The 13,405-nt window shown below is 40.2% G+C and overlaps 1 protein-coding gene across 1 annotated transcript in view; it reads right to left on the bottom strand.

The window, feature by feature from the left end:
* Positions 1-4,531: 4,531 nt before the first annotated feature.
* fgd6 (FYVE, RhoGEF and PH domain containing 6) overlaps positions 4,532-13,405 on the bottom strand; it is a 32,132-nt gene continuing 23,258 nt past the window's right edge. Inside the window, exons 7-21 of the mRNA XM_026146937.1 lie at positions 10,737-10,893; positions 10,427-10,514; positions 9,898-9,948; positions 9,749-9,807; positions 9,592-9,663; positions 8,813-8,881; positions 8,644-8,727; positions 7,221-7,300; positions 7,036-7,138; positions 6,805-6,948; positions 6,616-6,718; positions 6,258-6,352; positions 6,044-6,172; positions 5,815-5,963; positions 4,532-5,344 (exon numbers count right to left, since the gene is read on the bottom strand). Of these exons, the coding sequence (XP_026002722.1) occupies positions 5,302-5,344; positions 5,815-5,963; positions 6,044-6,172; positions 6,258-6,352; positions 6,616-6,718; positions 6,805-6,948; positions 7,036-7,138; positions 7,221-7,300; positions 8,644-8,727; positions 8,813-8,881; positions 9,592-9,663; positions 9,749-9,807; positions 9,898-9,948; positions 10,427-10,514; positions 10,737-10,893 (1,426 nt within the window). The 3' untranslated portion in view covers positions 4,532-5,301. The remainder of the gene's footprint in view (positions 5,345-5,814; positions 5,964-6,043; positions 6,173-6,257; positions 6,353-6,615; positions 6,719-6,804; positions 6,949-7,035; positions 7,139-7,220; positions 7,301-8,643; positions 8,728-8,812; positions 8,882-9,591; positions 9,664-9,748; positions 9,808-9,897; positions 9,949-10,426; positions 10,515-10,736; positions 10,894-13,405) is intronic.

Raw genomic sequence — 13,405 nt, forward strand, 5'->3', positions numbered from 1 at the left:
GCCCAGAACTTCAGTTCCATCTTCTCTCTCTCTCTCTCTCTCTCTCTCTCTCTCTCTCTCTCTCTCTCTCTCTCGCTCCGCAGGATTACGTCACATAACTTGGTCTTTAACCTCCTAAGACCCGAACTCTTCCATGGCATGCATTTTTAATTTCTCTTTGATATTTGGGCATATTAGGACCCGATGAATGTAAAAACAAAGAATCACCAGATTTTTTTTTTTTTTTACCTGATTTTTGTTTCTAAGAAAAATGAGAGCCACATATGAGGATATTCGTTTTAAATTTCGATAAAACAGAGGCAGTATATTGTTCTCGTAAGTGGACATCAGGCCCTTGTAGAGCAAAATTTAGTATTTTGGTCTAAATAACCCAAAATGTGACATATGTGGACGCCAGGTCCTAGGAGGTTAAGCAAGATCCGATGTCCACTACAAGAGGGAGAGACGATTTGAAAAAAGCTTTACTGATGTTTATATTCTTTCCTTATGGGACGCAGATGTATTAACTTAGAAACCACATTAATTTGAGCACTCGTGCTTTGGTCTTTGTTGAATGTGAATGTGTGTGTACGAATAAGTTGATTTTAACACCATTTTAACACCATCAAACCTAATATTGATCAACTGTTTAATAAATTAACCCGGGCAGAGCACCTTAACCTTATCCAGAAACCCCCGAGAACATAATGACAAGTGCTGAAATTGAGACTTTTCACAGGGAGTTGACAGATAAAATGACTACCTCCAGTCGACTCAAAGATATTTACTCCCTATGATGCTACCGGGAAGAAATCTTTCAGACACGGTAATCTCTAGGTCTCCAGAGCAAACAGATGAGTTACCCTTTTCTTTTGAAGTCGTCTACGTGACTGTTGAAGACTCCATGCAAAAGTGTGGTTACAGAATGATGCTTTGGATCAAACCGTCCAAAGTAAAACGTTTCTCGTGCCATGGAAGACATCCAGGATGTGATTTTAAGAGCACTGACCCCAACAGAGGAAAAAGAAAGTGACAGACTGTGTGAACCACAGTCAAGTCCAGATTCTCCTCCCAAAAATAAAACCGTCTCCTGTGTGAAGTGTACTAGAGCAGGACCAACCTCCAGAACAAAGCCCTGAGCCTGAACCAATCACTGACACTGGGCCTACAGAAGGTCAAAGTCAGCCATCAACCTCTAAGAACTTACAGGAGGATCCCCCTAAAAGTTTGATATCACTTCTTGCTGCTGAGAGAATTGCCAATGACTGCATTTCTTGGATCATGAAGATCCTCAAGAAATGCATATTCCACACAAAAGGCATTTTGAATTTTTTTTTTTATACTTGAAGTCTTTATTTGTTTTTAACATTTCACAACACTAAAACAAACAAAACAACCAACAAACAACAACAGAAAAAAAAACAAAAAAAATATAAAATATAATAATAATAATAAAAAAAAACAAAACTCAAATCAGTTAACTCAAATCTTTAAGTCATTCCCTTACTGAGTGCCTACACAAACAAACAGTGCAGCAAGCGTACAACATGACTAAAGATAATTGCCCTGACCAAATAAGTTCCAACCATCTCAGCCAAAAACACGTCCCCACGATTTGTCAAAACCCTCCCTATCATCATTAATCCTAGCCAAGAGTTTTTCATACGACACCATTTTCAGCATAGTTTCTTTCCACCTATTATATTCTGGAGGAGACGGTTCCTTCCATACACTGAGAATAACTCGAGCCGCTGCAATCACCCCCACCTTTATAACCACAAAGTCATATTTTGAAACCCCAGGTAATACTGACCGATCCCCTAATAAGCACAGTCTTGGTGACAGGGGTATCATCAAAACAATCCACCTTCCTATTTTGTCCAATACTTTTTGCCAAAAGGGATAAACTTTCCCACATTCCCAAATAGCATGCATAAATGTCCCTGGATCTGATCTACATTTCCAGCATACATTACTGGGACTAATTCCCATTCTATAAAGTTTGGATGGAGTGAAGTACCACCTGTGTATTAATTTATACTGAGTAAATTTACCCCTGGCCTCTCTTATATATTTATCAGAGAATGACAAAATTCTGCGCCAGTCTTCTTTAGAAATTGCACAACCCAGATCCCTCTGCCATATAACCCTCAAGTTTTCACATATCTCTTTTTTTGGATTGTTAAACAGTTTGTAGAAAACCGCTGCCCTATGTGCTGTACTGGACAATTCTAAAAACTCCACCACCATATTCGAGCTTTGAGCAAATTTTCCTTTGGTAACACAATCCCTTATTTGTAAATATTTCCAAAAATTATTTTCTCTTATCAAACCGTATTTTCGGGTTATTTCAGCAAATGACATAAACACTCCCCCTGAGTAAAGATCACTTATCCTGCGTATGCCTTTGACAAGCCATTCCTTCCAGAACACAGTTTTCCGCCCAACCCTTACAGCAATATTGTTCCATAGCGAGGCATAAGGTTGTCTTAGATGAGATGCTCCACACAACTTGTGCACCTCCACCCAGACAGCTTTGGAATACCTGAGCACTGGGTTATCATGAGAGTCTTGTCCATTAGTTGCCGCGCCCTGCGAGAGAACATCCAAAGGTGTGAAGGGGCTCGCTAGTTCCTGTTCGATCTTCATCCAGCTCAGCTCAGAGCCCGATCCTGTCCAGTATTTGGCCAGTCTTGACAATTCAAAAGCTAAATTATACAACTTCACATTTGGGAGGGCCATTCCCCCAATGTCTTTAGAGGCCCACATTTTCTTTATATTCACTCTCGGCTTCTCGTTATTCCACAAAAAATCTTTGATTAACTTCTCAATTTGACCAAATATGTGCAAAGGAATTCGTACAGGTAACATCATGGAAACATAATTGAACTGTGGGACCACCATCATTTTAATCACATTAATTTTACCCCATAGTGTAAGATTCAATTTACCCCATTTATCCAGATTTGTTTTTATCTTTAGGAGGAGAGGTTCCACATTTGAAAGCATAATATCCTCCAAGTATTGTATTAGAGCAGAATTTAAAGTAGTATTGGATAAAAGTGGTTGGGTGCAAGATGAACACAATTCATGAAACCATGAAATGTTGCTATTACAGCCAGTAAATGAATATCTGTGGTGAGTTTAACAGTTTTCAGGGATTTAAGCACATTTCTGCACATAGAATGATCCAAAATGAAAAGTCTAAAGCAAAAAGCCTGAGTAAGATGGACATTCTCATCACGGTCTCCTAGTCCTCCTTTTTTCTTTCCCTCTCCTCCTTACTGCTCTTTCCTGAGCTCTTCTCCTGGGTCCTCACCCTCCAACTCCAAGGACCTGGAGGTTAATGAAGAACGTCAGTTGATGCCGGATCATTGAAATAACTGCATTTGTGAAGCTGCCTCTCTTTGCTTGTTTGCTTTGTTTTACTCTGTTTAACTTACCCCTATTCTCTTCTGTGTAGAAGCCTAAAAGAAATCTGACAGAGAATTGTGAATCTAGACAAATTCACTAACTGGAAACCTTCTGCCTCAAGCATTGTGAAACACTTTGTTGTAAATAAACCTGCCACTTCAGAGAAGATCAGTTTTCATGAAATTGAAGAAAATCAGGTTTTTAAGCACCTATGTAAGATTTGTAATTTAAGAAAAATCTTGGGCCTTAAAATAGATGCATGACTGAATGTCAGAGCAGAGCAGTACGTTCTCAGGACCTCCCTGGTATGTTGCAGGTCTAACTTAGACAGGCAGCCATTCACCTTTACATTCACACAATTTATAAATCACTATTTAACTTAAGATGCATGTCTTTGGACTGTGGAAGGAAGGCAGAGGACCCAAAGAACCTAACCAGTAGGTGGATTCAGACTCTTCTTGCTGTGAGGTGACAGCGCTAATGACTGTGGCACCAAATAGCCACTGCTTTTAATCACAGAAATGAAGACAAGAGGATACGTTTTATATTCATATATATTTTATTAAAAACTGTTTCCTGACAGTTTAGAAATGCTGTTTATAAGAGACTCTAACGCGTATAGAGTGGATGTTTACAAATGTTATTGTATAAGCTCTGATGACACTCTCCCCCCTTTTTATTACTTTACTAAAAAAAAAAGTTTCTGTTTCTGGGTTTGTTCAAATGTGACATCAACACACAGACTGTGTGCAACAAACAAACAGACTGCAACAAAATGCAGTTTTTTTAAACATGTTGAAAGGCTGAGAACCCTAGCACGACGCGGGACAGTGCGCCATGCATGTCCTACGCTGCAAGGAATTTCAATCTGTGCTGCTGCAGTCTATCTCAAACAGGAGGATATAGAAGGCACAAAGTCTGCTAAATGCAAGAATGAATATTTCCTTAGAAATATATAGTTCATGTGTATTGCCTACAGTGTTTTCTCATTAAAAAAAAGCCCCATGTATTAAAAATAAAATTATTTTGAAGGGTATGAAGGTCTCTGATAACAAACCCTGACTCCCAAAATTAAATGCAGCCTGCGCTTTTTAAACAATAAATCTTCCTATTTTATAAATATTAGCTCTCGGCTTTAAAAAACAACAATAACAACAACAGCAAAAAAACCAAAAAAAAAACAAACAAGGTCAGCGTTGTTCTTTAATGTACACAGTTTTACCCTTTGACCACTTCCTATGTGGCTCAACAGGCCAAAAAAACCTATATACAATAATCTTCATGACACTTCCAGTTGTCTCCAGGATGTTTGTTATTAAAGAATCTCTTGACCAGAGAGATGCATTTAAAGAGCAGAATGTCCACTTCCTGTTTCTGTTAAAGCCTGATTTTCACATTAAAAGCCCATGCTGTTACATATATGAACTCTCCTCAGACATTAGTGCCAATCACACATGATTGGTATTTTATGTTATTTGTGTGCAGCCAGTATGAAGTTTGTTTCACACGGATTCCTTCGCCCAACAGCGTTTGAAAAATCATCCCCAGACTTCCGACTTCCAAGGATTTCCGAGGGACTTTAAAAAGCCCAGTCAACTGTTTGGTCTCACTTCCACACACGTGCTTCTGGACTTGACCTTTGACCCGCAGCTGCTACTCGCTTTTTGCACCGCTGAGCATCAGAAGCTGAAAATAAGTTCAGAAAAACCAGTTCTTGGAGAGCTAAAGGAGTCTGGCTTCCAAGCAGAGTTTGTGACGCTCTGCAGCAGGCTTCAGTTTAAGGTAGACAGTCCACCTGGAGTCCTTCCTGAGCTGGTGACCTCTGACCTGTGATCAATCAGGGGTCGTAAGTTGTCTTTCAACTGGCTCCGGGGCTGTCACACAACTTCACTACTGAAAAAAGGGGGATTACTGCTCGAGAATCATTGCCTCCTGGAAGGCTTCGATCCATCTGAAAGTAAGAATGCCAAAAACAGAAAATAAGCTGAATTACTATTGAGTTTTAATGCACTCGGATCAACTTTTTGATCTTATTCACAGCAAGATCTGTTTAAGCAATAGTTATTTATGTTATTTTCTGACATCAAAATGTAGGAAAAGAAACCGCCTAACCCACATAGTGATGTGGATGTTTACCTAAGTGTCACTTTCTAAAGTGAAACTGAAATTGTGATATATCCCATAATACTGAAGCTATACTGAACAGAGACTAGATTTCAGCTTCAGATTAGGACAAACGGAGTGTTTTAAAATGTGTTTGTTAGCTGTGAAAATGCAACATGAAATCAGCTCATTGCCTGCTCTCTGGATATTAACAGTATTAACAACCACACTGGAATCAAACACCTGTTTCATGTAGTTACCACAAATGCAAACAAAAATCTCTAATATTACCACATTACTGGACTGTTTGTCAGATACCTCTGTGCCGTGGGGATGTCGTCAGCTTTGAAGATGTAGAACAGTGTGTTTTTGTGATACAGCTTGAACTGCAGCTTCTGAGCGGGTCCGTTCTTCTCCTCTCTCAGGAAGAAACCCAGCAAAGGTTGGCTCTCCAACGCTGCCACATCCTACACGGAAAAAATACGCGTTCAAAGTCTGCAAAAATGCACAGCTTACAGAAAAACATGAGATCACTTAGCTACAGTACCTCGCTGGCAGCGTAGGTGTACAGGACTTTATTCTTAATGACAAACCACAGCCTCTTCCACTGCTTCTTGTTGCCTTTTGACCTGTTTAGGTAGCCACTCATGGAGGAATTCTCAGTGTTGGCAGACACCTGGTAAACATGCAAAAAATGAATCCTTGCAATGCCAAAGATGCAAAATAACATCACACATTTGACATAAATTTAGCCTGTTTACCTCTTTCAGTGCAGCAGGAATCTTCTTCTGTTTCCTGGTGAAGGAGAAAGCTCCAGATTTGATGGGAGAAATTGATGTTGAAGCACAGCGGTCACCTAAAATATGATAACATGTTACTAAATAGGACAGAAGACAGGAGTTATACCAAAAAGTAAATAACCTACAGTATAGGAAATTTAGTTTTATCCTTAATTGATTAAGACTTCAGGCTGTGAAAATGTCCATAAGTGTACGTATCAAATTATAAAATCATCAGATCTCAGTTCTTTGGCGCTTTTTGCCTTTTCACATCCTTCCAAACACTTAAACTGAGACATCCTGCTGCTGGTTATCCAGCGCAACCTTCCTCTGTACTCACTGTTCTCCTGTAGCTTTGCAAAGCAGTGATCACACACACGAGCTGGTTGGTTCTTTAAGTACTCCAGGTAGTATTTGTTGGCAGAGCACGCCTGACACACCACCTGTTGGACGCACACAGAGCCGCCATGAGAAAAGGGTCATGTAATAGAAAATGTGACGGAGTGGCCGTTGTTATAGCGATACAGACCTTTCCACAGGCGCGACAATGGTGCCTCCTCCAAGTGAGGGTGAACTCGCAGGTGCAGATCATACACATGGTGGCCCTCAGGTCTGGGATCCAGATGGGAGCCTTTGAGCCTAACGGGGCACCGCTATCAACGACCCCCTCCGACTGCGGCGAGAGAGGCTTCGGGTTAATATGGATGCACACCAGGTGAAGTTATCACACTGTCCACCCACATAGACGTCACGTTCTTACCTCCTCCTGACTTCGGCTTGATATGAAGGTGATTTTCTTCTTCGTGTAGTCGTCTATGGCCTTGGCGATGGCCTCCAGCCACTCGTCTCTCTCGGTAGCTGAGCTGTGAACACAAGCAGCACTCGTGAGTTTACAGCTCACGATGGGTGCACAAAATCTGATGCAGTACTCGCCCGAGTGCTTACCTCGCTGACAGGATGAAAGAGCGTTCAACGCTCTCGATGTTCAGCTCGTTCTGATAGGCCTCCTGGCTGGGCTTACTCACCTGCAAAAATTCAAAAGCAAGTAAACTGAAGCTGCTGCTGCACACACAACAGGCAGTATTTCAGTGTAGATGCAACACGAGTAAATGTGTAGTAGAGGGTTTAAAAGAAAACCCCCAGCAGATCCCCCGACTGCAGCTTTTAGGACTACAATTTTTTTCAGTTTTGTTGCTGAAACGACACTTTCATAAACTTTATATAATCGTTTATTGAAGATTTTACTCAGACTTTGACTTTTTTTTAAAAATCAGACTCAGATTTTGCTCAGGCTGTTGTTAGCTCATGAACACTGAAGGGAGAGCTCCATGGAATGGGTTTCAATGGCCGAGCGGCCTCATTCAAGCCATACGTCACCAAGAATAATGCAAAGAGTCAGATGCAGTGGTGTAAAGCACACCGCCACTGGATTCTAGAGCAGTGGAGACGTGTGCTCGGGAGTGATAAATGATCTGATGGATGAGTCTTGGCAGTCGGCAGGAGAACGATACTTTTCTGACTGCATTTTGCCAAGTGTTAAGTTTGGTGGATGGGGGATTATGATGTGGGGTTGTTTTTTAGGAGTTTGGCTCGGCCCCTTAGTTCCAGTGAAAGGAACTCGTAATGCATCAGCATACCAATCCAATCCAATCCAACTTTATTTACAAAGCACTTTGAAGCCAACACAGGACCAAAGTGCTTACAGCAAGTTAGTTAAGAACAATAGATAAAACGAAACGGCAAAAACTAAAAACGAATAAAATAAAAATCAAATAATAATTCATAATTAAAATGAATACCAAGACATTTCTTGCTCCCAACTTTGTGGGAACAGTTTGGGGATGGCCCCTTCCTGCTCCAACATGACTGCGCACCCTTGCACAAAGCAGATCCATAAAGACATGGATGAGTGAGTTTGGTGTAGAAGTAGTTGACTGGCTTGCACAGAGACCGTTCCTAAACCCAACAGAACACCTTTGGGATGAAATAGAACGGATAATGCGAGCCAAACTTTCTCATCCAACATCAACGTCTGATCTCAGAACTCACAAACACTCCGAAAGCTTCTGAAAAACCTTCCCAGAAGAGTTGAAGCTGTTATAGACGCATCATATTACATCCTATTGCAAGTGCCTTGAATAAAAAGCAAAGACCTTATATTTCAGTTGTGGCAAATTCAAAACCTGCAAGTCCCACCACACCTCTTACGCTCAACTGGCCCGCACATCACTTCCAGTTCACAATAACGTTTGATTGGCCTAGGTGTAAACAGGTTTTCAGCTGGTCTTGGATCTGCTGGTGGATCTCTAAGTAATAAAGTCAGCAATAAGAAAGTTAAGAAAGACAAGAAACCACCACCGTCTCTAACCTTCATCCCAGCCAGAGAAAGGACACTGTTGAGTTTATACTGGGCAGACTGGACTGGAGTGGTGTACATGAGCGCATCATTAAACTGAAAAAACAATCAGAAACAATAAAATGAGGCAGGCAGTGTGAGTGTAATGGTGAAGATTGTGTTGAATTCACTGGTTGCTCACCAGGAAGAACATTCGTGGCTGCATGACTTTTCTGGACAGCTTCATCAGCGTGCCCTCCTTCAGAAACACCTGCAAACACGGATACATTATAAGGTTACACCGTGCAAATAATCCACAGCGGTGTAATTATCTCTGCACACTTACAGCATTTATGACAACCTAACCATAGTTTACTCTCACTGAGAACATGCAGTGTAATAGTCAAGCATACATGATTTCAGCTGCAAGTTAGCGTGGAGACATGATGCTCTAATTTTTACGGAAGAGGATTAGGGGTGGGCACATCTTTTTTTTTTCTTCTTTCCCAGAATTCTAAGAAAAAAGTCAGAATTTTGAGAAAAAAGTCAGAATTTTGAGATTAATGTCAGAATTTTGAGAAAAAAGTCAGAATTTTGAGAAAAAAGTCAGAATTTTGAGATTAATGTCAGAATTCTGAGGGGGGGGAAATCTGAATTCTGAATTAAATTTCAAAATTCTGAAAAACAAGAGTCAGAATTCTAAGAAAAAAGTCAGAATTCTGAATTTAAGGTCAGATTTCTGAGATTAAATAAAGAATTTGGACTTTTTTCTCAAAATTCAGACTTTAATCTCAGAATTCTAGAAAAGAAAAAAAAAAGTGCCCACTTTTTTTTTCCCAGTGGCCCTAATCCTCCATAAATTTTGCTTACCGCATGCTGCTTGTGTTACTTATTTGTGTTGCTGTTGCTTAAACAATCTCCCACTGTCAGACCACTCTGTTAAGGCTGTTGGCAAAAAAAATAACATTTTGAGTGACATACCCTGCCTGGCTGAACGATCTCATGGTGCCCAGTGAGGCTGTACTGAATCTGCATCAGCTTCTGAAAGTTATCCTGCAAAAACAAACCACCAAACACCTCAAGTGGCTTTCCATCACTGCAAAAACGTTGAAAGGCTTTAAAGGGAATCAGGTGTTACCCCTTGCTTCATGATGTCATTCGCATGGTTGGCCACCTCCTTCACGATACTGAGGGCGGCTGCATGGACAGCAAAGATAAAGCATCAGTGTTAAAGTGCCCAGCATAAAGGTGGAAACAGGAAGCAGTGAGGGATGTCCTTTATCTAACCTTGTGTGTCTTTGTAATCTTCAGAGTCCTCTGGAAGGTTCTTCAGGTAATCTAGGGAATAAAAACAGCGGGTCAGATTACAGACCTTCAGCTCATCAAGGATATACAACCATAGCTTTATTTTGTTGTGAAGAACTTTTCTTCTTCTTTTTTCTAGACTCTGGCGTCATTTTGGGTTTAGTTTAGACTTAAAGTCCCAGAACATCCATAAAAGAAAAGAAGTTTTGTACTTTTTGTCTGAAACATTTTTTTTCCCTCTTTGATATCAGAAGCCTCAGCTCAGTGTGCTGACAGCTTCTTATTTTCCTCAAAGTAATAAAGTAAATAATTGTAACTTTGTTCTGCAGAAAACAGGCTCTCCTTCGATCATCGTATTTGTCCACTGGGTGGCAGTGCACTCCCAAAACACCAGGACAGTTAAAACTTGACTTTACTCCAGCTTTCGTTCTCGTGCCGCCAATAAAAAGATTCAATAAAGTTTTGACCTGCAGCGTGTTGGAGCAGTGAATACACCTCTCTGAGTTTGTACCTGTGAGCAACAGCTGGTACTGAGGGATCCTCTGCACTGGTTTCAGCAGGTAGTGTTTCAGAGCCAAGCTGGCACACCTTGGGCTCATCTGAGACAAAACAAGAGCAGAGTCACTCTAAATGCTGCTGCAAAACCCAAACAGATGCACAGACACAGCAAATCCCAATTATCCCACAGATATGAGAGGTTTCAGATATTATCTAAAGACCTTTATTATTATGGCTATGATGGTGCAGAGGCTTCTGATATTTCTTTTTTTCATTTAAATTCTTCACTGAAGTCCTGGCTGGAAAAAAGTTTGGATCTCTACCTCAAACTCTCGGACAACGGCTGCAAACGCGGGGTTCTTCCTGCACTGCTCGTCCAGCAGAGCCACGTTGTTGTCAAACTGGCGGATGTAGGTGGAGTACATCTTCAGGTAAGGACCTTTCTGTACGAAAATGTCCGACAGCCTCTGATGGTCGCTCCTGTAACCAGGTGGACATAAAGTTTCCTGAAGTCAATGAAACAGCTCTGATATATTAAAGCAGAAAAAAGAACTTCATCATGGGGAAAAACATCCAACTACAGAGAAGCAATCGTGTTGCATTTAATTTAATGTGTCCAAGTACTTCACTCTCATGTTTAACAGTTTTTATGACACATGAATTGTGATAAATATAAAAAACTGTAACTCTAAATAAGCAACTAAAAGTCAGGATGTGTCAGCACTGTGGTTACTAGTCTAACTTGCCTGGTAGTTCAGTGTTAAATTCCTGGAATATTCATATTATAACAGTTTAATTCAATTTTGGCCATTCTGGTTATCTTTCCTACATGTTCAGAGCGCTGTCTTAAGATGTAGAAACACAAAGATACAACAGAAACCTTCAGGACTTAATCTAACGTCTGAATTTTAACCATACAGAGTGCAGCTGCTGGACCAAAACTAGGAAAGTAAAGTATCACGTGTCATTATGAGTATTTCTGCACTATATTTATTTTAGGATAAGTTTTAAAATGCTCATATTTTGAGTCTATAGCTGTTGTCAAACAGGCACAGCAGCCCTGAACGTTTCTCAGTGGATGTTTCCGGAGCGAGCTGCATGTGAGAAGGCCAGTGTCTGACTCAGCAGGACTGGACATTAAACAGTCTCATTGCGCCCCAGAACAAAGAGTGTGTGAGGCAACACTGCCTAATCCAGTGTGCTGACTTTAGTGTGTCTAAAGAACGCTTTCCTTTTGTGAGAAAGGGCAGCTGTTGACAATAACCTTACTTAATTCTTCAAAGATTGTCCCAACTTCATGTGTAAAAAGATCAGAGAGGATCAGCTCTTTGCTGTTAGGGTGACTCAGCTCTGACTCAACAAATCACCTCTAAAAACTCCTGTCAAGTCACCCTTTACTTTATGATACATTATGAACATATAATAAGATGAATCTCACTGGTTTTTTTTTTTTAAAGTAATAGTTCTGATGAGAAATGTATTTATTGGTCCTTTATCTGACACAGTTCCACATATAAAGTTTCAAATTGACCTCCAATAAACTTTATTGAGCATCTAAATCATAATGATGATTCAGTATGCTGGGAGTAGCTACTGGTCTCGAGATATAAGACTAGAGAGTCGAGGAAGTATTGCTTACAAACTCCACAGGACTTTAAACAACATTCTCAAAACGAGGGACTGGTGTTTCACTTCAGTTTATGGTATAATAATAAAGTGAAACTATGACAAAAAATAAAGGATCAATGAGCATGTTCTCCTCTGAGCTCATCGTTTTTTCCCCATTACTGTTATAAAGGCTTTTTTGATATAACTTATTTTAATACTGTATTAATGCAGTAGGTGTCTGATTAGGGCATAACTTTGCTTCTTTACCAACTAATAAAGAGCATGTTGTTTTTGTTTTTTTCTTAGTTTCGTCTAATTTGATTTAAAATAAGGCTTGTTATGCCTTTGTAGTTTACAATAAAATAAAGAAGGAGCACAGGCTGTATACAAAAGATGGGCATTGCTAATCTGCATTCTTTCTAATGGCCACCAGGTGGCGACTCCTGTGGTAGTATTTATGATTATGATCTGTGGGCTCAATCGCTAAAGGTTCTTACTGACTAAAACATAATCACTTTTTTATGACCCACTCGAGTAAAAAAAAGGACAATAAAGTAACGTGTGCTCTCATGAGCCAATGAGAGTGCAGCGTTCTTTGGCTTCTCAGATGCAGATGCGTCAGATGCACTCATGACATCAGGTTTCAGAAAGCTAAAGGGATGACGACTAAATAAAGCTCGAGACAAACTAAAGCTTTATTTCAACTTTTGTGTTGAATCTAGTAAAGCCCACCACTTAGCTGATGCAAGTGTACAACACCGTTACTTTTTATGATGCCATTGACTCTTGCTTGTGATGTCCCTGCTGTGATGGCATGCCACACATGGTAAGCTCCACACCTCACCACCCGCTGTTCACTTTAGTTTAATTTACAGTCACTACTTTAAAATATTCTACTTATTGTTCAATATTGTTTCTTTATTAAATGTATTCATTTTTCCATCACACCTTCCAATGTTTATATGGCGTGCACACATATTAACCTTGCAAGGTCAAAGTTCTGTTTTATGTTATATTAATACATCTTTCTTTGTTTGAGTTACCTGGGGGTTGGTGTCTCCTCCTGTCTGGCAAAAGGTGTGGCAAAGGGCTGGGAGACCTGAAGTACTACTGACAGCCTAATTGGATTGCACCACATGCTTCATTGCCTGGGGGGTGTTTCATGTTTGTTTAAATGTTTTGTATTAGTTGGTTATATGGCAGCCATCTTGTTTTCCCCCGTGTGTCATTTGGTTTAGCTAAACCAGTATTTAAGTCCCCCTGTGTGTCATTTCAGCAGGTCAGTTTGTCATATGTTTGTTTGAGGTTTTGTTAATTATTATCTTGAGTTTAGTCTATTGAGTTGACCTCTTTTATTGGTCTGCCTGTTTAAGTTTTGGCTTTG

The sequence above is a fragment of the Astatotilapia calliptera genome, chromosome 17 (genome assembly GCF_900246225.1).
Source record: "Astatotilapia calliptera chromosome 17, fAstCal1.2, whole genome shotgun sequence".
In the NCBI taxonomy this organism is placed as follows: Eukaryota; Metazoa; Chordata; class Actinopteri; order Cichliformes; family Cichlidae; genus Astatotilapia; species Astatotilapia calliptera.